Source organism: Musa acuminata, chromosome BXJ1-8 (genome assembly GCF_036884655.1).
Source record: "Musa acuminata AAA Group cultivar baxijiao chromosome BXJ1-8, Cavendish_Baxijiao_AAA, whole genome shotgun sequence".
Classification (NCBI taxonomy): domain Eukaryota; kingdom Viridiplantae; phylum Streptophyta; class Magnoliopsida; order Zingiberales; family Musaceae; genus Musa; species Musa acuminata.
This window is the reverse complement of record NC_088334.1, coordinates 52,567,279-52,591,347: the sequence shown is the minus strand read 5'-3', so window position 1 is coordinate 52,591,347 and position 24,069 is coordinate 52,567,279. Positions and strand designations below refer to the sequence as shown.

The window sequence follows — 24,069 nt, the reverse complement described above, 5'->3', positions numbered from 1 at the left end:
CACCTTTTTTAACTTGTCGGTCCGGTCCGACCATTTCATTTCCATGAATGAAATTGTTCCGACCAATTCATGTTATGTAGAGAGACATGATAGTGGTTAATGCTTACATTATTTATAAAAAAAACCAAAAATTCAGTAAAAATATTAAAAAAAAAAAAAAGAAACGCAGTTTGGAAGGTATGTATGTAAATCTAAAATCCAAGTGCCTATCTTATTTAAATAATATTTATGCATAGATATATAAACATTAATTTTTTTATAAAGGTATGGTTGTAAATATTCTCAAAAAAATCTTATTTATTTTTATAAAATATACAAATAATTTGTGTTAAATAGTACTCGAATATTTTTTTATCAAATTTAAACCTCTTTTTCAATATTTATGCAAAATATAACAAATAAAAAAAAATCAATGAATCAGTAAAAAATTTCAAATTTTGGTAAAATACTTTTTTTTAATTTTAGACGTATCAATAAAAAATAAATGTTAATGTAAAGGATAGTTAAAAGAATTCTTTTTCAATATTTTTCGTCTATAATCACTTTTAGAATAAGAAGTTTTTATTCTTAGATAACAGATGGGTGTGTGGTCATAAAGTTTTTATTCATTTAATCTCAATACACTCTCATTAAAGATATGGTCAACAAGTTCTTTGTATATGATCATTTCATATTATTTTTTATGATATATAGTAATCTTAAGAAAAAGAAACTTATGAATTATCGATATAGTAACTACCCCTAAAATCTTCTAAAAACTATTATAGTGTATCTAAAAACTATTTTTTTTTTCAGAACAGTGTAAATGCTTGTCCTTCAAAACCTCAAATTTGATGAATTGATCTTAGATGGCATATAGTGACATTGCCCAAAATTTCAGCTCATTTAGATCACTTGTATACATTTTGGATACTCAACCCTATAATATAAGGAGATAGAGAGAGAGAGAGAGAGAGAGAGAGAGAGAGAGAGATAAAGGAGAAAAAACACTAACAAGGGCAATGAAAAAAAGCTTTAAAGAATAGGAAGGTTAGTTCATAAGGTGCAGTAGCAATAGGGAACGTACCGTGAAGAGAGGAAAAGATAATAGGAAAGGAGAAGCCGCCTGAAGCAAAACCATAAACGAGAAACTTAGAGAGACAAAAGAAATCCCAAGATCATGAAAGTAATATAGGAAGAAATGCCAAAATAACCGAATGAGAAGAAATATAACGATACAACATGGAGAAATAAGGGAGAAAGAAGATGCTAAGGGCAACGAACGCTTCATGAAAAAAGTGGTTCTCAAGAATAAAAGAATCTTTAAAGAACAAAAACTTAAGGTTTGTGGGAAAATTAGAATATAAACTTATTTTCATTATCATTATTTCCTAGTAAATGAATACAAAATTAAGGTTAGTGGGAAAATTAGAATTTTTGTTATCTTTTATTTTTCAAAATATGCCAAGAACTTCTAATTTCCAGTGAACTCATTCTAACTCTCATTTAATTACTTTATAGAATCTTAAGATTTATAATAAAAATAATTAATATTTAATCTAATTATAGTCCAATTAGAGTGAATTATAATGTTTTGAATTATTAATTAAAAACTTAGTTCATTCAAAGACATTCGATAATATCTAACCCTTGTTGATTATCATCTTCCCACGATAAATGAACACACATATATATATATATACCTAAATTTATGCTTGTAATTTTTATTTTAATTAAATTTGAAATATATCAAATCCACTTAGTTTTTCATACAAAACATTTACAAAAGGTTAAAACCTAAAATAACGGTAATAAATTTTGTTGGTGAGATTTTGAAATTATTAATACTTGGTAAAAGTACTTTAGTTCAATAACAAAAAAAACTATCAAGTCCATTCAAAGACTTATGCAAGTTTTTCCAAAATATATAGACATAAATAAAATTGAGTAATATTTCATATTATTATCATTACCATTGTTGTTATTATTATCAAATAAATATAATAACATGTTTTTTTTCAAAATATATAGACATGAATTTAAATTTAAGTGATAAAAAATGGATTTATCATCCTTTATTATATCATTAAGGTTGATGAGTATTTAAATTTAAGTGATATAGATTATAGTGCATTTGAATGGATTTAGAGGTTTTTTTTATACTAAACTAAAACACCTGTTTAAAAAAATAGAAACTAATTAAAAATATTGTGTTTTGAAAAGAGGAGATTTTAGATATATTGAAAAAAAAAATAGAGTCTCTTTACTAGAATAACAATAATAAGGAACATTAACGGAGACAAATCGAAAATGTGAGACTCATATTTATTCTTTTTTTGTTGATCGTTGCATCAATCTTTACTAATTAGAATTTAGTTACTGTGGTGTATATAATATATAATTTTTCTATGTTATCATGGATTATGGGGATACGCATTGGATACTACTTCATATCATTAAATTTATATGTTATTTATTCGTTTATTTTATCAAATAATTTAATTTTTATATTTGTTTCGGAAGCTATGCCTACTAAATTATGATTTTATTATAAATTTTATTAAAACAATAACTAGATTTTAAACAATCCCAGCTCGAGCTCGATCCGGAAATGGATATTTAATTACGAAAATATAGGAGGAAAAAAAAAGGGGGGAAAATATGAAGAAAATTGAAGGCGGGAAACACGGAATGTTGGATCAAGAGGCGGCCAACTCGATGGTGTGCATCATGTTCTTGAACTCGAAGAAATCCACCCGTCCATCGCGATCCCGATCGACGGCGGAGATCATGCTGCGGACCCCGTCGATGCTCCTCCCCTCGAGCAGCCCCAGCTTGTCGAGCACCGCCTGCAGCTCCGCCGCCGATATGTACCCGTCGCCGTTCTCGTCGAACACCCGGAACGCCTCCCTCATCTCCTCCTCCTCTTCCTCGGCCTTCGGCTCCACGGCGGAGCCGTCGCCGAACAGGGCGATCCCGAGGGCGCAGTGGAAGGCCTCGAAGTCGTCGAAGCCGAGGCCGGCACGGCCGGGCCGGACGTATGCGGCGACGGCGCCAGCAAGCTCGTCGAGGTCGGCGCCCAGGCCGAGGCGGTCTAGCGCGAGGTGGAGCTCCGGGACGGTGATCTCGCCGTCACCGTTGCGATCGAAGAGATCGAAGACGCGGCGGAGGCGAACGGAGTTTAAGCTGGTGGAGCGGAGGCGGAAGGAGGGCGCGGCCGTGCGGGCGAGCGCCGGCGTGATAACCGGCGGCGTCAAGTGCGCCATCTTAGTGGGATCTCGTCGCGAACTAACGGTTTGGCTCATTGCCCTTTGCCCGATCGCCATATTTATAGTGATGCGGTTTTAATCTGTTGTGGATAAAACCAATAAACACAAAACTATATATATATATATATATATATATATATATATATAAGAAATCAGCAAGATTATTGGATTTTTCAACGGTTGGTAATCGGAATGAAGAAGCGTAATCTAATATGCATTTTATAATTGAGATATCTCAAAACTTGTCATGGAATAGATATATGTAAAAGCAATGGAAATATAAAATAAAAAAGAAGAGATGGAAACGCTACACGTGTTTGATCCCATATGGGTTTTGGGCTCGGTCTCCTCTTGACCGGTTCAATTAATGAAATTTCTTGCGGTTGCTTCTTTCATTTTGGGTCTAATTTTGGAAGATTGGAGTCGTAATGTTTAGAAGAAATATCTTATTTTCATTTTTATTTTATTTGCTTGGCTTTCTAAAAGCTCATCTTTACTTCACCTTTCATAATCTTGAATCGGTCCGGTCTACTTTATATCTCCTTTTGAATCATAATAGCAATTAACAAGATGAGATCAATTAAGAGTAAGATTGTAACTAAGTAACATATCTGATCCAAAACTTGACTTAACTTTGATCGGAAAAGATCCAACCACAATCGACTTGACGCGGACCAAGGTTTCGATCGAACCAACTAAAACTTGACTTAACTTGATCCGAAAAGATTTGATCAAAATTAACTAGCTATTGGGCTTAAATTAGTTCGATTCAAGGATATTATTACAATTTTAATTAAAATAATATACTTATTAAAAATCAAATATGGCGAACTGGAGCCAGAAATGATGGTAATGAAAACCGTCTCCTACACAGCCGACCAAGTAGCAGTGCTGCTGGGAAAATGCGGCGCCATGAGCCACCTGCTGCAGGCCCACGCACTCCTCCTCAAGTCCGGCCTCGCCCGCTGCCCCCGCCTCCAGGCCAAGCTCCTCACCCTCGCCGCCCTTCGCTCCTGGGGCAGCCTCTACCACGCCCGCTCACTCTTCGACGCCGCACCTTCCCCCGCCATCCCCTACCTTTGCGACCCCATGATCCGCGCCTACTCCCGCAGCATATCTCCCCTCGGCGCCATCCCCGTCTACAACCTCATGTCCCGCCGCGGCATCCCTCCCTCTGCCTTCACCTTCCCCTTCCTCCTCAAGGCCTGTGCCCGCGCAGCCTCCGAAGCCGCCGACGCCGAGGGCGCTGGTCTCTCCTCCGTCGCCCTCGCCCTCGCCCTCGCCAGGAAGGGCTCTGAGATTCACTGCCGGATCCTCCACCTCGGGTTTCAGTCTGATGCATTGGTCCGCAACTCCCTGATGTCCATGTACTCGCATTGCGGCCACATTCACGATGCCCGCAATCTGTTCGACGAAACCAGCGAGAAGACCGTCGTCTCGTGGAATGTCATGTTAGCCGCGTACCACCGTGTCGGAGACCATGACGCGACGGACCGCCTCTTCCACTCGATGCCCGAGAAGAATGTCGCGTCGTGGAATAGCATGATCACGCGATACGTCCACTCCGGCGATATAGCTGCTGCGAACAGGGTCTTTCTCCAGATGCCGCAAAAGGATGCCATCTCGTGGAACTCCATGATCGCGGGTTACGTCCGGGTCAAGAGTTACGGGCGCGCGTTGGAGCTGTTCAAGCAAATGCGGGCGAGCAATGTCAAGCCGACTGAACTGACGATCGTGTCTGTTCTTGGGGCATGTGCCGAGGCCGGTGTGCTCGATCAGGGTCAGGAGATACATTTCTACCTAAATAACAATGGCCATAGGATTGAAGGGTATGTAGGCAACGCTTTATTGGATATGTATGCAAAGTGTGGTAGCTTGAAGATGGCCAAACAACTGTTCGACACTATGGGCTTGAAACATGTGACTTGCTGGAATGCGATGATCATGGCTTTGGCTGTTCATGGACATTCTGAGGAGGCTCTCGAGCTGTTCGCATCGATGGAGAGGGAGGCAAGCCATGGGGGAGCAAAGCCAAACCGGATCACTTTTCTTGGGGTATTGATTGCTTGCAGCCATAAAGGGCTTTTAAAGGAGGGACAAGCATTCTTCAAGAGAATGATCCAGGAGTACAAGATTGAGCCTAATATAAAGCACTACGGTTGCATGGTTGATCTGCTGAGCCGGTGCGGCCTGGTGGAAGAAGCCTACCAAATGATTAAGCAGATGCCTATCGAGGCCAATGTAGTGCTGTGGAAGACAATTCTTAGTGCTTGTAGGGTCTATGGGAATGTTGAATTGGCAGAGAGGGCATTCAAAGAGCTTGCTAAGTTGGGGTCTCCAAGTGATGCGGAGTGTGTTATAATGTCGAACATCTACGCAGAAGCTGAAAGGTGGGCAGATGTTGGACGACTGAGAGCCGGGATGATAGGCTGTAGCATTTCAAAGCTTCCAGGTTGTAGTAAGATTGAGCTGATCTAAGAGGCTAAGAACTTCAGGAATTGACATGTCTTGAATGTGCCTGTTGAATGGCGGCATGCCGCGTGCAGGGCTTGATTCTTGGTCCAAGATAGATACCAATGTGAATCTTCCAAACAAATGATTACTGGTTTAGTTTAGCAAAACTTGGAAGCAAGAAACCATCAATATAGATGTTGTGGAATCTGGTTTTGGCTCCTCCACAACTGATCCAATCTTTGGTGAGCTTGAAAATGGTTGTCTTGTTGCAAAATCACTGCTGGTGAGTTCAGAAAAGGCTGGCTTTCGAAGAGCATCTTTTCCTTTGAGTTTTTCTCCGGTTATTGGGAATTCATGAATATTGCTTTGCATATGCTTTATCGTGTATGGTCAAGTGAGATGTATTGGAGAATCATGAGACATGGAAAAGGCTAAGTTTAGGCAGTTAGCGAACTACAAGAAATAACATGAACCGTAAACCATATATCGCGCATCATATTGTTTCCAGTTCCAACTTATTGAAGGCTCTCACTTGGTCCCAAGGAGTTCAACCGAAAAATGAAAGAAGATTTGGAAGAGGCTCTACATCCTATTTCAGAGAAGCTGATAATCATATTCTTATGTGTTTATGATAGTTGATGAGGTAAATGTTATTTTATCCTGAAAATAGATGATGATTCACTATGTAATACCTCATGCAGTAAGATGCAAGTTATAACTGGTTTTTTTGTACAACACAGTTCAAGAGATAAGATTGAAAAACCTTCCTAGAAATGCTTAAGCATTGCTTTTTAGTTCTCACATACTGCCATGCTTCTGTTTTTCTCTTATCTCTCTGCTTAATCTCGTGGTAATTGTTCTTTTATACTGAAAATAGATGATTCAATATGCTCATCCAATAAGATGCAAGTTATAATTGGTTTTTGTACAACACTTAGTTCAAGAGATGAGATTGAAAGATCTTCCTAGAAATGCTCAAGTAATGCTTTTTAGTTCTCAGATAATTCTTATCTGCCATGTATCTGGTTTTCTCTCATCTCTCTGCTTAATCTCGTGTTTCAAGGAGTATGTCTTTCTCTTTGAAGTAGCTCTTGAGTAATTGTTTAAGATCAAAATTGTTAGAATTTGAATCTATCATGATGTGCCCATGATCTTAAATGGTGTCACGATCAATATCTGCAAGGGAGAATGATGGAGGCATTTAACATTGGATGCAAGAAGTCAGAACAATTGTACTCGAAAACATTAGGGGCATTGCAACACACTGAGTCAACAAAAAGCATTGTACAAACCGGTCACCATAATTTTTGGAATATGACTTGATCTATACCTATTTAACATCTGTCACTCAAACTTTAATAGGTATATATTATATTTCTCTCACAATTATTTTGCCTTGTACAATATGCCAGTAAAGTATGGACTCTGGGAAATGCCTCCACTGAAGGATAAGGTCTGCTATGCAAGGGCTAAAGCTTGGTCAGACTAATCCTGAATTGCTTGAAATAGAGATTGCTACTATGGAATAATATTTTAAAAGAGTTAAACTTTACTAATCTTGATGTTTGCATAGATTATATTAAAGGAAAACAAACTAAATATATAAAAATAATAATAATAAGAAATAAAAAATAACTTGAGATTATTCATATTTATATCTACGAATAATTTCATATTCTCTATTTTTGTGGAGGGAGATATCTCATTATATTTATAAATGACCTATCAGGATATAACTATTAGGATCTTAATGACATTAAGAGAAGGGGTGAATTAGTATAATAATATATTTTTTAATTTATTTTAAAACTCGATATGTTATAAAATAAATTAAATATGTATTGTTTCTAAACTTACACCCAAATTTAATTAATGAAACTAAAATGCATATCAATAAACTTAAACTAATTTATTTTTTTTAATTATTTATTAAGTTTTCTTAAAGGAGAGTAAAAGAGTGAGAAAGAGGTCCATTAACTGTGAATGTGGGACTCAAGTTCCAACATTTTGTGCATATCAAATATCTTAAACTTTCATTAAACATGAATTCAATCTCTTATGAGTATCATAACTAATTCCTTTTAAAAGTTGAATTTAATTTCTAGCAAACACTCCGCATTGCTGAGGTTTTTATTTTTTAAGGTCTGATTCCTGCTATAATGTAGCGTAGCTCTCATGAATTTATATAGAACCGAAAACTCTAATTGATGGAACATAACATGATTGAACTACTCGACATGTTATGAGAGGTATGCAATATTTATTCGATCGAGTCGAAGTTTTCAGTCAATGCAGCTAAAAAGCTGAAGGAGAAGATCTCTCCGAGAATCCCAACTCTGGAATTGGTATTTTTGCACGTAGCCCCCAACATCCCCATGCAAGCATTGTGCGTGTCAAGACCATGTTCTCCCGTCGATCCTTTATATACCCTCAGTCCCTCTCCACTCTCACATCGCTTACATATCTACGAGCATCCAAAGAGAGCAGAGGGGTGAGAAGGAAGAGGGCGTAGTAGATGGAGGTGGCTGTGGGAGGTCGGATGGCTGCATCGATCCTAACGCTGCTGCTCCTCTCCTCCTGGTGTCTGATGGTGGCGAGCGGATTCCGACAGAGGGGAATAGAAAGAGAAGAGGAGGAAGAAGCGCATGGGGGAGGAAGAGCCCTCCGGGGTCGCTTCCTGCTTGCGAGATCCAGGACGGTGGCGAGGACCGACGCCGGTGAGATTCGCGTCGTGTCTAGATATCGATCAAAGAGTGAGCCTTGCCCCATGCACATTGGTTTCATCCAAATGGAGCCCAACAGCCTTGTAGTGCCACAGTACGTTGATGCCAATCTCGTCGTCTTCGTACATAGAGGTATATGAATCTGACTCTCTCTCTCTCTCTCTCTCTCTCTCTCTCTCTCTACAGATGTACGATGTTTAAATCTGTTTGTTATGCGAGGAAATATATAGTGATGTGATTCTATTGTTGATTTCGTGGTGAAAGGGGAGGTAAAGGTTGGCTGGATCCACAAGGATGAGCTGGTGGAGAGGAAGCTGAGGAGGGGCGATGTCAGCGTAATCCCAGCTGGATCCACCTTCTATATCGTCAACACTCACAGCAGCGACAGGTCCCAAATGATTTGCAGTATCGACACAACGCAGAGCATGGGACACAGCTTACACCAGGTGAGTCGAATCTTTGCACCCGTGTACTCCTTCCTCTTCCTTCTTCGATCTCATTTCGTCTTGAGGTCATAATGAATGCGTTGGCAGTCTTTCTTCATCGGTGGAGGAATGAACCCGACTTCAGTGCTTGCTGGATTTGATACCAACACCCTCACGGCTGCCTTCAATGTGAGCTACCTCGATCGTTAATTCACCATTTGGTTTGACGTACTCATCAAATCTTCAACTCTTCCCAGGTGACCGCTGAGGAATTAGAACGGATGATGCAGAGCCAAAGGGGCGGCGCCATTGTTTACATGAGCGGGGAGTCGAGTGAACGACCTGATCTCAACGACGACAATGACGACAGTGCATGGACAAAGCAAAAGCTTGTAGATTATCTGCTTGGAAAGGTTGACAAAAAGAAAGCGGGGAACGGTGAGCCTGTTGGAGCGCTGCATGCTTACAACCTCTACGACAACGAGCCAAGCTATCGGAACAGCTTTGGGTGGACTACCGCCATCGACGAGGACGATTTTTCCCCTCTCAGAAGCACTGGCGTCGGCGTCTATGTCGTTAACCTAACCGCAGTCAGTAGATACACCTGATTTATCATGGGAAAAACATCAAGCTAAAAGATCAAAAGTACAAGTTATACATGTATATATATATGGTGTGTGTGTGTGTGCAGGGATCGATGCTGGCTCCGCACATGAACCCCATGGCGACCGAGTACGGAGTGGTGCTGAGGGGCTCAGGGACGATCCAGGTCGTCTTTCCGAACGGTTCAAATGCCATGAATGCAGAGGTGTCGGAAGGCGATGTGTTCTGGATCCCACAATACTTCCCTTTCTGCCAGATCGCGTCGAGTGGAACACCGATGGAGTTCTTCGGCTTCACGACCTCTTCGAGGAGGAACCACCCGCAGTTCCTGATCGGGGCGAGCTCGGTCCTCCGGAGCATGAGGGGACGCGAGCTCGCGGCGGCGTTCCGCACCAGCGAGGAAAGGCTGGAAAGGCTCGTGAAGGCTCAGAGGGAGTCTGTCATACTGCCCATCCGGCATCACCAACAGCCCGAGGAGGCCGAGGAAGAAGAAGAGGTGTTGCAGCTTAAGAGGGGTGTCTTTGCGTGACCTCCTATCATGTCTTGTTTTCTTCTGCTAGGCTTTATTTTTGGTTCTTCTGATCTCTTAGCGTGGTGTTAATAAAGACATACTATCTAATTGGCATTTTTAATAAAGCATCGTGTTCTTTGTCATTGGAAGTCTGCATATTATCTAACAATTTTCATGGAGCTCAATTCAATCAAAATCATTGAAGGATGAATATTTTTCAAAGAATTTATTATTCCAAAAATATAATGTCTGAAATTATTATTTTTTTAATTTCAATCTTTAGATTTTTTGCTGACTTGAGTGAGCATCGAACTTAAGCTATATTTCAACAAAATTATAACTTTAAACATGTGCATAGAATATGATATATTTCAACAAAATCATAACTTTAAAGTTAATAATAATAATTTTAATTAAAATAAATTTTAAATGTTCATAAATATTCTTACAAAAACTAGATCAAGCTTTAATGATTAAATTAAAAATATATAAAATTAGGTAATGCTCCTCCTTGCTCCACTATAAATAACAAATAATCAACAAAAGTTGAGAAAAAACCTCATATATGTCCTATCAATATATATATATATATATATATATATATATATATATATATATATATATATATATATATATATATATATCATAGTAGATGCAAAATAAATAAATTAGAGTAAATTACATATCATATGATTACAATTCTCAAAAACTAAGTCCCAGCACAAATTAGAATAAGGATTATGGTATATTTTGGCATGAACACGTCACAACCGATGCATCACGCTAAGTTAGAGCCCTGCGGTGTCGTCTGACACACCATTAGCCTTCACGCCATAGTATAAAATCCTTGACTGGCCTCCGACCAGGGGAAAGAGGAAAGGGGAGAAGGAAAAGAGCAATCACTCTCGTTACTAACTTGCTCGTCGGATGGACCATAATCGGGTACCACTCGGCGGAGGTCATTTTGCAGAAGGGCTATCACTCGTCGACGATGAGGGACTCGGCATGAGAGCACGACTCACCCGGCAACATCAAAGAGTCGCCAAACAGCCCCGATCCTGACCAATACCAATCGGCACTCCTTCCCGAGAGCTCGAGTATCTCATCATCCGAATCACCGCACAAAAAGCTCCCAAAATCAGCCTATGGACCTATCCGTGTTGATTTCCTAGCCACAAGACATTTGTTCACCAACATATCAGATTTCATATTATCGTAAACACAACTCAGATCCGATCTTAGTCCGGTCAATTTTAATTTTGAGTTTCACTTGGACTGAGATTTGCCCTAATAGAATCAGTGCTAGTATAAATAGTTGATCGATTAGGACTTGGCCGGCAGGTGAAGTCTAATCAATCTGAAGATTACAACAAATCAATTCGATATATCACATCATCATGACATCTAAGGAGAATATTTTCTCTTCAGATATTTTTGTAATCGATAATAGTTACAAAACAAATATTATATAAAATGATCTCTAGACACATTTTCATTCTGAATTTATTAAACTAAGACTAAATACTGTTTTTTTTTTTGGTTGCCGAGAATGTACAAATGCTAACTTGATTGTCGAATTAGACAGACACATTCCAAACATAACACTTGTTAGGAAATGAATTGAAATAAGACACAAACATTTATTGATTTTGAAGAAACAAATTCTCCCTCAATCTCGAATCATGTATTTTAAAGCATTTTGAATCTCTCTCTTATCGATGTGTTAAGACTTTGAAAACGAATCAGATCAATTTTGATCATATTATATTGATGCTCAAAATTGAATATATCAAATATAAAATTCATTCAACTAAAACCATGTGATTAAAATTTCATGTTATGATCAGAAATAGAAAAACTCAATAACAAAATTTTAATATAAATAATTTACTTACACGTGTCACACTTTGATCAGTATGATTCAAGAATGACATAAGCCTTCTTATGTAGGATAGGACTCGATTAAAGAAACTATGCTTAGGTTAGAGAGCTATTGGTACAAATCCGACTTTGATCAGGAAATCAAGTATTGTGTTCTCATTTTTCTGAATTGAATATCATGTTTTCCCGGAGAATCAAGTATTTGTAGGCATAGGTCGTATTGATAGATAAGATTTCTCCAATTATATAAGGAAATCTCTCTATTCTGTTAAGAGAAATTCTTCCTATAAATAGGAGAGGGACATATTAATATATTTAAGTTTTTTCATTTCTTCAATAAAATTTTTTCGATAAAACTTTTTTTATAATTATTTTTATCTTATATTATTTTCATCACAGTATGACAACTCTATGATAAGAGATACCATATTTTGATCATGATCCTAGTGATTTCTAATCCAACAAAATAATTCAACACTACTGTGACGACTTATACTGCCTTGAGATCCCACATTTACCCATCAGATAATAACTCCAGTGATCCATCGTGTAAAGCTAAAAAGTTCGACCTAGAAAAATCGTGATATATTCCGATTTGATTACTTTACTTTCGCGTTAATGGTGAAATTGACATAAGATTAACATATATGTACGTAGGTGACATATGAGTTGTCACTCACTTTCGACAAGTAACATATGAGTACTATTCGAGGGTTTTTTGGCCCGCATGATTCTTATACTCAAATCATGGCGTAATCTTACTAGTCTGAGTAATCAATTACGCAAATGAGCTAAATTACCAGCCGATCTAACTTAATATGTGTATGTAATGTAAAGAAATTTAAATGACATACAGAAAACTACTTTTTTGTTTTTGTTTTTTTGTTGGCATATTAAAATGCATGCATAATCCATTAAAAACAACATGTGCTAGAATGAAAGTAATAGGAACCGATGGTTGTCTATTGTACAAAAGCTGAGGATGGAAGGAGATGAAGCAAAAACAACACAGTTTTCGTGGAGAGAAGTGGCTGTTGGCACGAAATCTCACTCTCATATATATATATATATATATATAGATTTCATTTCTATGAACAGTGAGTACAACCAGTGTCATGGAAGCATGGAGTTCTACATATCGATATGTACTCAAACTGATCATGCTACAAAGATCTCGGTACCTTTCACAGACTAATCAATCATCTTGGTCAAAACAAGATCCACAAGCCAACTTGACAAAGACAGACACCAACTGCGTGTACATGGAACTTAACCCTCGATCGGACCACTGAGCTTGATTCCCCATGTCGAGTACCTCTCCTTGTTCTCCTTTATCCCAAGAAAGGGTGAGAGATGTGGGGTTTCGATGGGATCAGGAGCATGCAATAGGCTGTTGTACGAGCTCTTTGGAGGAGGAGGAGGAGGAGAGAGATGGGGACTGGTTCTTGAAGACCAGCGTTAGCCATGGCCATGAGTTTGGTGACGACGACGAAGAAGAAGATGGAGTGTGGCAAGAGCGACGCGTCACGACGGAGGATATATAGAGGAAGAAGAAGAAAGGTACGTACGCACCAAAGAATGGTTTCTGAGCTTGCTTTGCACGCCTTACAGTAATGTGGGGATGCGTTCTTTCGAGCTCCGCATGCCATGCAGAGGAGAAGGGCTTCGCTTTGCGGTACACAGCAGCGCCATGTGTGCTGACAAAGCAAGCGTACGTAGTTGGTGGGCACAACAACAAGGCTCAGAATAGAACAGGAGAGTGAACAGTCTTAGAGAAAAAGAGGTGTACAATCCCCCCCACAAGATTGTCCTTTAGGTCAGTCAGCTTCTCTCTCTCTCTCTCTCACTCCTTCCAATAAGAGGCCTTTTTATAATTAGCTAGGTTTTTGCTTGCTTCTTCCTCACTGCTGCTCCTTGGGAGGAGTTTTTGGCATCAATATGAAGCATGCATATGCAAGTGATCACTCCATTTCCCATCCCATGCATGCTTGACTTTCAAAAGCTCTCAGACTGCGCAGCGCAGGAGGATAGAGGTAAACAAAAAAAAGTAGTGGACAATCGATTTAAGACAGAAGTTTATGTTATGCTATTTGATCAAAACTCTAGGTTTATAATTAATGTTAAGCCAACACTAGACATAGTTCTTGTAGTACAGGATTGATGGAAATGTTTAGCTATCTCCCTTTCTCTCTCACACATTGTCATTTGCATGGAAGAACAAAACTACAAGTAATTCCTATTTTTATGTTAAACATGGTTCTCTGAAGCTTGGACACACCTTTGAATTTGGATATACCTACGGTGACATGTACATAGAGTAGCAACATGTTGTTACAAACCTGATATCGAGGGAATTAAAAGCTTGTAATGCAGAGTTCAAAGCTAAACTTATGCTCCAGTGGGGCTGTCCAATCAGTATATTATTGATTGGATAAGTTGAGGAGAGACCATTTTCAAGATATCAAATGAAGGCTTGTGTTTGTTTCAATTAAAAAATATGCTAATCTGCTACAAGTCTTTCCTGTTTCGATGGCCTAAAGAAATTAAAAATAATGTTCATCGTCTCTATTAAGTTTTGTTCATGTGATGTTGGGGAGAAGATCACCATCCATAATACATGGTGTTGAATGGCTGCATAAGGTCCACTTAAGGAATCACACATCCCTTTCTCTTTTAAAAATAATTGTTTTCCCTTGGATTATTTTCTCATCCACAATTTCTCTTCATGATTTTCCTACATAGTTTATTTTTAAGAGTAAACCACTTCTTATTATTAAGCAACAACATTCATAATAATCTACAAGCTTATCTTGAAAGAGCCATACCAAGACATTCAAATAGAGGAATGTTATACTACTGTTGGATTTTCTGTAAGATCAAGCATTCCATTATAGATAGCACAAGAAAATTGACTAGAGAGGTGTCATTCGCTTAAAACCAATTAGCAGAGAATTTTTCTTTTTTTGGATAAATTATGCTATATATATATATATATATCTTATATATTGCCTAGAAACAAATGACAACAAGAAAAAAAGAAACTAAATTCAAATATTATAATTATATGATTGCATCATGAACGAAAGGAAATCTTAATCATGATCTTTTTCTCCATAAAAACGTTTCATTTTATCTTTATGCCATTGGGCAGAAAACTTTGATAATAGAATATTCAGGTCATGGTATATTGTCTTTCTTGGTGCTACTTCAATCAGTTGGAGTTCTAAAAAAATAAAAGATGGTCACATGGTCTACAACTGAAGTTGAATATCGTGTCATCACCATCGTCGTTGTTGAACCCAATTAGATCACAAATCTGCTCAAGGAACTCAACGTCAACTCCATAGTGACTCATATAATATATTATGATAATATTGGAGCTACCTACTTATGTGTCAATCCAATATTTCATTCCCACATGAAATACATTACCATCGACTTCCACTTCGTGCGAGATCAAGTTGTCAGACATTAACTGATCAACTAGCAGATTCACTCACAAAACCTCTCGCCTGTAATTTTACGGGAGCATGATAACAGATAATATTTTCTCAACTGTTCAAGGAAATATATGAACAGTTGAGTAAAATCATCTCTGCTAAATGTGTATAAATACCTCTCCAAGATCACTATCTAAATATACTTTTGTAATTAGATTTTATAGTTCATCATCTTTGACATTGTAGACTCGAGTGGATTAGGGTCCGAGTCAAGTGGTCTTCAGACCACAAGTAGTAGCACGCAATGACACGTTCACGACGCCCTGCCTTGCCTTGTTGCCTTCCTCTTCTCGTTCCCCTTAAGCAATTCCAACAAGCCAAGTAAATATCTCCGCGATTGCCCCTTCCTTCCCCTCCTCCCCCCGAACCAAGGCTCCCCACCGCTTTAGAGAGAGGTAGGGGCAGATGGCCTCCGCCCTTGTCCTCGGGAACCTAGCTCTCCTGCCGGACGCCGCCTCGCCCAGGGTCGCGAAGGCCGCCAAGAGCTGGCAACCAGAGTTGTCCATGCCTCGCCCCCTCAGGAGGGAGCCCGCCCCCGCTGCAACCTTGGCCGCCCATGTCCTCGCTTTCCACGACCACGCTGACGCTGGAGGTGAGCCTGCCGCCGCTTTCAAAGTGACCCGCCGCTGGAGGAGGGGTGCCAGCTCCAAGGTCGGCGCTGCCGGCTCCGGTGGCGCCGGTGGGGATGGAGACGACGGAGAGGGCGACTGGGAGGAGGATCTCCGGAGCCGGCTGAAAGAGTTGGAGGAGATGAAGGAGATCGAGAAGAGGGCGGCGGAGTTGGTTGCTGAGGGCGCCGACGGGGATGAGGAGGAGACCGAGGAGGAGAAGAGGGAAAGAGTTCGAAGGGAGCTCGAAAAGGTCCTTCCTTTGGCACCCGACGCCTTTAATTTATGGATTTGCATATCAGGTTTTGGACCAATATCGTAACTTTGAGCTGAAATCTCAAGACGAGGATTGAACCATTCCTGTACGAATGAAATATTGTCTAGTGTTGCATTCTTTTTTGAATTCAGAAGAAGGATCTCGATGCTGATTATTCTCGTACCTGCAATCATTGATTGGCTAAGAGATGCTTCTTCTTTTTTTCAATGTCATCGATTCAATGGAAAAAGAGGCTGATGCTGATTATCGTGTTGCTGTTTGTTATGGCAAGAGTAGGTTGCAAAGGAGCAGGCAGAAAGGAGGAAGACAGCCAAGTTGATGTTTGAGCTGGGGCAGAAAGCTTATGGAAAGGGGATGTATTCTCGAGCGATTGAGTTTCTGGAGGGTGCCCTCACCATCATCCCAAGGCCCACACTCTTAGGTGGCGAGGTAGTGAAGGATGAGATTGCTGGTCACAGAAAAATTGTAGAAAATATACATTTCTGAATATGTTGGATCTAAAACCATACGTAGCTGAATCAGCAAAGACTCGTTTATCTTCCTGATAATATAAGATAAACATACATGAAGAAATTCTCTTGGTACAAGATCAGATTGAATGACTAAATTTTTTTATGTGGTCTAATTACATAATCTATGTGATTGTAGATTCAGATATGGCTTGCAATGGCTTATGAGGCCAACAACCGTCATAGAGACTGCATTGCCTTGTACCAGCAGTTGGAGAAGCAGCATCCCAGTGTCAGCATTAGACGTCAAGCTGCTGAGCTCCGTTATATTTTGCAAGCACCTAAGCTGAAGATATCAAAGGATGAGATGGTCACCATACCATTAATTGGATCAAGTTATGACTGGTTAGTTTTCGTACAGACATTTCTTTATATTGTCTTGTCGTATGTTGTCGCTCTAATTAGTCAAGTTATTCTGCTTCTTTGGTTCTTTGAATAGGCCACTCACCTTGTCATCATTCATCTTTTGTTATCCTTGGATGTTAAAAATCTATTGTCTTTAGTTGTTTTCATCAAGATGTCCAACCATCTGAACTTAAGGAGCTTCCCTGTTCTTGCAGGATTTATTGGTTGATATTCTTGATAGATATTTCGCAAACACATCTATTTCAAACAATTACTAAACTTTACTGGTTAAACAAAAGCATAGATTAATGGGCTTTTGTTGGTTCCCATACTTAGTAGTCTTATTTCAGCTAAACTTGAAGTTCTGCCTCATAAAAGTATATTGGCATAACAAATAGTTTCTAGAATGACCATTGAGACAATGTTACAAATAGCCTTACAAGAAATTTTGGCTTGGAACACCCAATAGAGGTCAAGACACTGGTACTGCTTGGTAGAGGATAGTCTGCATATCGTTAACCTCTCGGACCGGTACGTACCACCCGGTGTCAGTAACGCAATCCTTGAAGTTAACAATTTCATCTTTTGTCAATGATTACAAATATTTTCTTATACTTTTCTTCATTTCCATCAAAAGACTTTTGAATCGTTGCTTTTGCTCTATCTATAGGCTCATAAATATATCTCATTGTAGGCTTCATTTCATTATTTGTCAACCGAAGGACTCGAACAAGAGGGCCCATTATCTTTAATGTATAAACTATAAGATTTCATAAGGACGACAATAAAATGATATTACTGATCCTCTTGCCTTTCGCTTCTTTTGCCTATTTTCTTATCATCCATTTCTCCGAGGTAAACATGTTTTTCACGTTATATTTTTGGCGATGTACGCTCTATAATGTCAAGAAAGAAGTAGCAAATCGGGTGACATTATATCTCACTATTTTCGTATTACCTGTGAATTCTCTCATCATATTCAAAGTCGTAGTATGATTATAGAGAAATCCAATAACAAAGATTGCCCTTTCTAAAATCTTCTTAATGTTATGAATCTTTCAAATATCCTTCAACATTAAATCAATGCAATATGCCGCATATTGAGTCCAATATAGGTATTGTCTTTTTGCTTCAAGTAATTTACCTAAGACAAAGGATAACAAAATTAATAAGTCTTAGAAATCACATAGTTCTTTCATTTAAATTGGAGACATAAAGTAATTAAAAGATTAAAAATTTTAAAAGATAAATCTTACCAACTAACATATAGTTGCTTCCATTATCGATTGTAACTTTAATGACATTTTGTTCACCAATTTCTTTCATAAACTTGTTAAGCAATTAATATATCTTTTCTCCAGATTTTATAAAAGATGATGCATCTATTGACTTCACAAACATGATTCAAAGAACAGTTGATTATAAAATTAATTATACTCCTATGCATGGTATGCAATTTCGAATGGTACCACCCGGTACGGGCGGTACGTACTGGTCCAACGGTATATCGGTACGCGGACCGTCCGCTACCGGACGGATCGTGTTACAGTGCTACAGTAAGAGGAAATCGCTTGGTAAGCCCTGGTGTACCGCTCGGTACGCCGGTACTGTACCGTACCGTACCATGCCGAGCCAACCTCGAAACACCGGTATGGTACGGTATTGCGTACCTTGCTCCTATGTCTCCTATTGTTTCAAGCATCTAACATAATTAAGCAATCACGCTTTACCCATTCTTTGTGGTCCTTTTATAAATCATTTATATAATCTAACTCTTTTCTCAATAATGAAACTCGTAACTCATAATAACTTAAAAAGTTGTAATCTTCGTCATATCTTCCAATAGCTTCAATCATCTCTCTCTTTAAAACTGTTCAAATGACAAGTACTAAAGGGAACGTCAGCTTAATAAAAGAAGCGAGCAATGTACTGAATTGTTCTTCCTCTTATTTTCTTATCACAGGTATTACTGATATTTGTTTATCTTAATTTTGCTCCTGCTTGATCTTGTTGCTTCTATGATCTTTGATACATATATAAGTCTATCGATCTCTTTTTATCTTTCTTAACAATCATGATTTCTTTTCCTTTTATGTCATATACTCTTTTCCCACATGCATTGATACTTTCTAAATAATCTTCTTCTTCATCATCTCTAATATGTTCAACATAATCCTCTGATAAAATCCCATAAGATTTATTCATTTGCATCCTCTTTTTAATCATATAAGTCAGTAACTCTTCTTTTATATCAGGTGAACACTTCTTGCATGCTGATGTATTCTTGAAGTTCCCTAGTTGATGCTACTTTGCATGAAAAATATGACATCTAGTAGTCTTATCACAGAAGATGCAAGCAAAACTACATTAGGATCTTTAGGATCCTTTAGATAATTGTATTTCTAAGCAGAATTGTTTCTTGATTTTTTTGATAAATCTTCTGAATTACTTTGTACATTTGTCATTAATCTTGAAACCCTAATAACAGTTGTAAATAAATAGAGATTAGTAGTGTTAAAATTTGAATATGGATTATTTTATGGCAACAGTAGTTAACAATCTACTATTAATAGTAGATAGTGAGGAGAAAAGAATCACTGACGATGGAAAGTGGGGAAAGAGAGGGCGACGGTGAAGGAGGAACTTTCGGGCGACAATAGTGGCAGTGGATGAAGCTGTGGACAGTAGCAACAGTGACCCTCTCCCTCGACAGTGGAAGGAGCTGCACACGGAAGCAACAACAACGAAGGGAATTGCGCATGAAGGCTAGACCTTCGGACTCATCCATCGGCGGCAGAGGAAGCATCAGTCATGTGCATTAGCAGCGGAGGCAATGAGTGCCCATGAAATAGGGTTTATGGGTCGGGGTTGCATGGTGGTGGGTTGGGTTTGCATGTGCAGCTTTAGTAACACTATTTAGCTTTGTTGGTTCAATCAAACCAACTAAGCTACTGTTCAACCGAACCAGACTTGATAGTCTGGTTTGGTTGCCGTGCTTCAACCGGGTGCTCACCCAAGACGCCTTGTCACAAACAAAACTATAAACGGGGTGTTTGATGTAATGCTCATTTATGTTCTTGTTTTTCGGTTTTGTTCATGCTTTGCACAGTATGTAAAGGGCTGATAGTAGGCTTAGTAGCCCCATTTTCTTTGGTTTTGGTGGCCGTCTTAGGCTTGCAAACAAAGGTTGTGTCATGTGAGCACTTGTGGGGATTTCGGTCTGTAGTGGATCATTTTGGACCCTTTATTGTGCGATCGTTCAGAGCTTGTGAAGTTTGTTTGTAATTTGCATTGCCTATGAAGTGTTTGCTGAACTAATTGCTTGTGGATCCCTGAGTGAAACGCTTTCTCTAACTCATTTTTTTCTTTTGTATATCCTAAGGGACCACAGGAGGTTTCGGGGAGGCTAACCCTTGTGGATGGACACGCAAGGGTGCCACACGACTTAGGCAAAACCAACTAAGTGCTTGACAGCCTGGCGCTTGGGTTCAGGTGAGCACCCGAGCAGCGCTTCACTGAAGCGCGCCACTTGATCAAGCCTTGAGGCGTGTGGGCCTCGCCTCACCCCACCCAAGTGCCTAGGCGAGCGCCTATTTAAACCATCGGGAACATGTATGGTTTTCTATAACAGTTATAGTTTATAAGTATCAGCACATGATGAATGTTATTTTGATGATCCTCTCTTGCATAGGACCATAATATACAGTCAGTAATGACCATCATCATGGACCCTTCATCTATCGTAAGGAACTCCTTTTGACCACTTTTTGTTATGTCGTAATTAGCTTAATAGTAAATCATACATAATAGCATCTAAAAGATTGCTACTGTGAAGAACAGATACTTTCTAACCTTCAATTAAAAGCAAATCAATATTGGCTTTGACTCTATTTTTAAATTGCTTGCTGTTAATTGATCATGTAGAGTTGTCAGTGGAATCTAGCAAGAAACGGCAGTAGAAGGACCATATCTATCTTGATTCATCAATGTAGGAAACATTTTTTTCTTTTCCTTTGAGAAGGGTTGCTTGATTTTCACCTGACTGTTGTCTGCTTATCAAAAGGAATCTTGTGCAAGCAAAATGACAGAACCTTTCTAGACATGCTATATAATCATTAACTTATACATGAAAAATCAATTTGTGGATGTTTTCATTCACATGAATAACATTATATTTGGATCCATATTCCTCAATTTTGAAGGGAATTTCAGTCCCTTATATTAGAATAATCAAGATGACAACAAAACCTTCAGGAAGTAGGTGTTTCGGGATTAAATTCACAATTAGTCGAGAATTCTTATATCGTCATGCATGTGGCTCTCTCAAGATCACTTGTAAGTTGTAACATTATAATTCTTTCCCATTAACTTGTTTATGGAAGATGTTTGTCTATGGTATGTGATCCATCATTCTTTGGATACTCTAAAATAACCTTCTGCGGTCACTTTTTTGGTTATTTATTCATTTTCTATCACCTATTCCTGCTGTACGTGAGTTAGCCTGCACTTCAGCCACTCAAAGCAGTTGGCTTTCACAGTCAGCCCTTGTATCATGTGGTATTTCCTACAGTTGGTTTTCCTTTATGATTAATCACAGGCATAAATCTATAACTTAATATCTCTTTAATTTTAGAAAATCGGCTAAGGATTCTTGGTTTACAAAACTTTGCATGTAATACACAAAGCTAATTTACATGAACAGTCCTGAAACCATCCAGAGATATCATCTATTAATTTAGTCAATGGCCACAGCAGTCCTGAAATCATTTCTGAAGTTGGTTAGTGATCTAGTATCAACAACTTGGTCATTTAAGATGAACCGAACTTTGGTGGATCAGTAATCATCACAAGTGACATTAAATAGTAAAATTAGGATTGAGGTAGAGACCATCGGGAAGGAAAACCATAAACCTTTTATGCCTCTTCTTTAGCTCATGGATATTACGGATCCCAAGAACTTCTTTTGAGTTCCTTTTTATATAAAATCATCTAAGAAATGTTGTGATCAGCTCCCTACAATTTAAATGCCTTCTGTATAAAGCTTGAAATAAGTTGCTTCTTCCTGTCCACAATTTTCTCATAAGATCATACCCTGTGGAATTTTCTTCTTCTTTTAGAATTCTTAACCACATGCTAGTGAATGTAGAAGTGAAGAAAATAAGAACAGTGGATTACATTTTATTGTACAAGAGCAACTTTACTGTAAACAGTCTTTGTTAAGCATGTAACACTTCTCAGGTTTATAATACACCTTAACTGAACAGTAAATTAAAATAATCTAAAAAAAATCTTGATGTTTCTTTCTCCTTTTCCTACATATTGACTTTGGTATATTTATTTAAGGTGGTGTAGGGGGGAAATTAATCCATGAGTAACTTACATGGTGAAAAATTATTCAAAGCTTTTGCTGGTGCTTTCTCTATCAGTTGCTCTATGGTCATCATGACTGATGTGTTCTTTTTGCCTCAACTAATTTTGTTTACATACGAAGTTATCACCTATTATTGGCCTAGTCTAAACACTAGGGCAGTACTGAAATTTGAATTCCTATCACATATTCTCCATTAGTCAGCCTGGTGCTTATTCTCCATCAGAGAGATACATAACCTTTTGCACTAATAAAATCTGCAGGACTGTCTTATTCGGCAGCTGAGGATGCTTAGTTCAACTTTGATTTTCATGAACAAGCATTCACTTGCAGTCATATCCTGTTGTAAATGATGATTTGATCCTGTTGTTATGTGCAATGGTAGGTATGCAGGTACTTGGAGTGACAAGTACAAGAACCGCGAAAGAGGAAAGACAAAAGCTACCCAGGTGCCACCATCAAGGGACTACTGGGGTGACTTCCTTACTTGGCGCCCACCAACTGAATTGGCCAAGAACCAAGCCTTCTGGCTTATTGTCACAATGTGGCTTGGCTTAATTGGAACAGCAATTCTCCTTCAAAGATGAAGATCCAAGCATATGACTGGATGGGTAGTAGAAGACCATGCTGCATCCTTCACTGGATCCACCCATGTCATGATGGAGTCAATTTTAGTGAATTTGAAACATCTTTCAGAACACTAATATCCAAGCATGTTCCGTATAATGAATGATCTGGGATACATAACTTCGACAAGTCGACTCAAGGGCATTCTATCTCATTATCCTTTTGGTCGCACAGATGTGTAAATTATGAATGATCGAGTGAATTCTTGTATTTGTCAAACATTGTCTGATTTCTCTTTTCTCTCTTGATACAATATATCAAGATGTTGTTTACCTTAGTATGATGACATATTAAAGTTGTAAATTTTCCTTGCAATATTTGAAAAAAAAGGAAGGCTACTATCTTGGATGTGACAGCATGACATTTCAGACTGCCGGTTGCATTTGAATGCACAGTTACAGCCTTTTTATATGGACAACTTGAGTCTTAGAGTGGTACATCATTATTCAATATTCTATATCGATTTGACTTGTATCATTAGAATTACTATATATAATTTCCTAATGTGGTTATTGTTTTTGATCAATTAAAATTCAATATGTGAAATCTAGTCGGTACCTGTTAGACATGTCATATTAGCTTTTAGCAATAATAAAAAAGTTTATTAGTATCTAAAAAGAATATTTTCTTATTTAACTTATGATTATAAAACTGAAACCATATAAAAAAATATTTCTATGTATGCTTAAAACTCAGAACTAATACTAAATTCATTATTGATTTTTTATGTCCAAATTAAATGAAACCTAATTAAAATTTTGGAAGAATAAGATGAGTATGTGCTCAAAACTCAATATATGATGAGTGTAAACATCATATAGATGCAGAAGGAATCATAAGTATTCGAAGAAGATCTATCAGAGAAGTTGCATCTGAGGTAATATATGCACATGGAATTTAGGAAGAAAATTAAGGCATGAGTGTCTCCTCCCTTGAAATGTGTCCTAAGAGATTCCGAATACTCCTAAAGCATTCTAAGAAAAGAAACCA

At 38.3% G+C, this 24,069-nt stretch overlaps 4 protein-coding genes across 4 annotated transcripts; 3 read left to right on the top strand and 1 right to left on the bottom strand.

Annotated features, from left to right (window-relative positions):
- Positions 1–2,581: 2,581 nt before the first annotated feature.
- LOC135589253 (probable calcium-binding protein CML32) lies at positions 2,582–3,312 on the bottom strand. Its single transcript, XM_065081531.1, has one exon. It carries the CDS (start codon positions 3,303–3,305, stop codon positions 2,679–2,681), a length of 627 nt encoding a protein of 208 aa, XP_064937603.1. The 5' UTR covers positions 3,306–3,312; the 3' UTR covers positions 2,582–2,678.
- A 782-nt stretch (positions 3,313–4,094) lies between these two features.
- Positions 4,095–5,726, top strand: LOC135680444 (pentatricopeptide repeat-containing protein At5g15300-like). The gene has a single exon (XM_065194325.1). It carries the CDS (start codon positions 4,095–4,097, stop codon positions 5,724–5,726), a length of 1,632 nt encoding a protein of 543 aa, XP_065050397.1.
- A 2,455-nt stretch (positions 5,727–8,181) lies between these two features.
- Positions 8,182–9,982, top strand: LOC135589252 (vicilin-like seed storage protein At2g28490). Its single transcript, XM_065081530.1, has 5 exons — positions 8,182–8,557; positions 8,690–8,871; positions 8,959–9,039; positions 9,108–9,440; positions 9,542–9,982. Exons 1-5 carry the CDS (start codon positions 8,218–8,220, stop codon positions 9,980–9,982), a joined length of 1,377 nt encoding a protein of 458 aa, XP_064937602.1. The 5' UTR covers positions 8,182–8,217.
- Positions 9,983–15,638: 5,656 nt separating this feature from the next.
- LOC135588825 (uncharacterized) lies at positions 15,639–23,434 on the top strand. Its single transcript, XM_065081163.1, has 4 exons — positions 15,639–16,206; positions 16,507–16,659; positions 16,879–17,084; positions 22,838–23,434. Exons 1-4 carry the CDS (start codon positions 15,751–15,753, stop codon positions 23,037–23,039), a joined length of 1,017 nt encoding a protein of 338 aa, XP_064937235.1. The 5' UTR covers positions 15,639–15,750; the 3' UTR covers positions 23,040–23,434.
- Positions 23,435–24,069: the final 635 nt, after the last annotated feature.

What these genes read in the sequence shown, in the direction of transcription:
- LOC135588825 (XM_065081163.1), top strand. Translation starts at nt 15,751, where the DNA reads ATGGCCTCCGCCCTTGTCCTCGGGAACCTAGCTCTCCTGCCGGACGCC. An exon ending in TTCGAAGGGAGCTCGAAAAG is followed by an intron (nt 16,207 to 16,506) that starts GTCCTTCCTTTG and finishes TGGCAAGAGTAG; the next exon opens with GTTGCAAAGGAGCAGGCAGA. An exon ending in ATTGGATCAAGTTATGACTG is followed by an intron (nt 17,085 to 22,837) that starts GTTAGTTTTCGT and finishes GTGCAATGGTAG; the next exon opens with GTATGCAGGTACTTGGAGTG.
- LOC135589253 (XM_065081531.1), bottom strand. Translation starts at nt 3,305, where the DNA reads ATGGCGATCGGGCAAAGGGCAATGAGCCAAACCGTTAGTTCGCGACGA.
- LOC135680444 (XM_065194325.1), top strand. Translation starts at nt 4,095, where the DNA reads ATGGTAATGAAAACCGTCTCCTACACAGCCGACCAAGTAGCAGTGCTG.
- LOC135589252 (XM_065081530.1), top strand. Translation starts at nt 8,218, where the DNA reads ATGGAGGTGGCTGTGGGAGGTCGGATGGCTGCATCGATCCTAACGCTG. An exon ending in CGTCGTCTTCGTACATAGAG is followed by an intron (nt 8,558 to 8,689) that starts GTATATGAATCT and finishes TCGTGGTGAAAG; the next exon opens with GGGAGGTAAAGGTTGGCTGG. An exon ending in TGGGACACAGCTTACACCAG is followed by an intron (nt 8,872 to 8,958) that starts GTGAGTCGAATC and finishes ATGCGTTGGCAG; the next exon opens with TCTTTCTTCATCGGTGGAGG.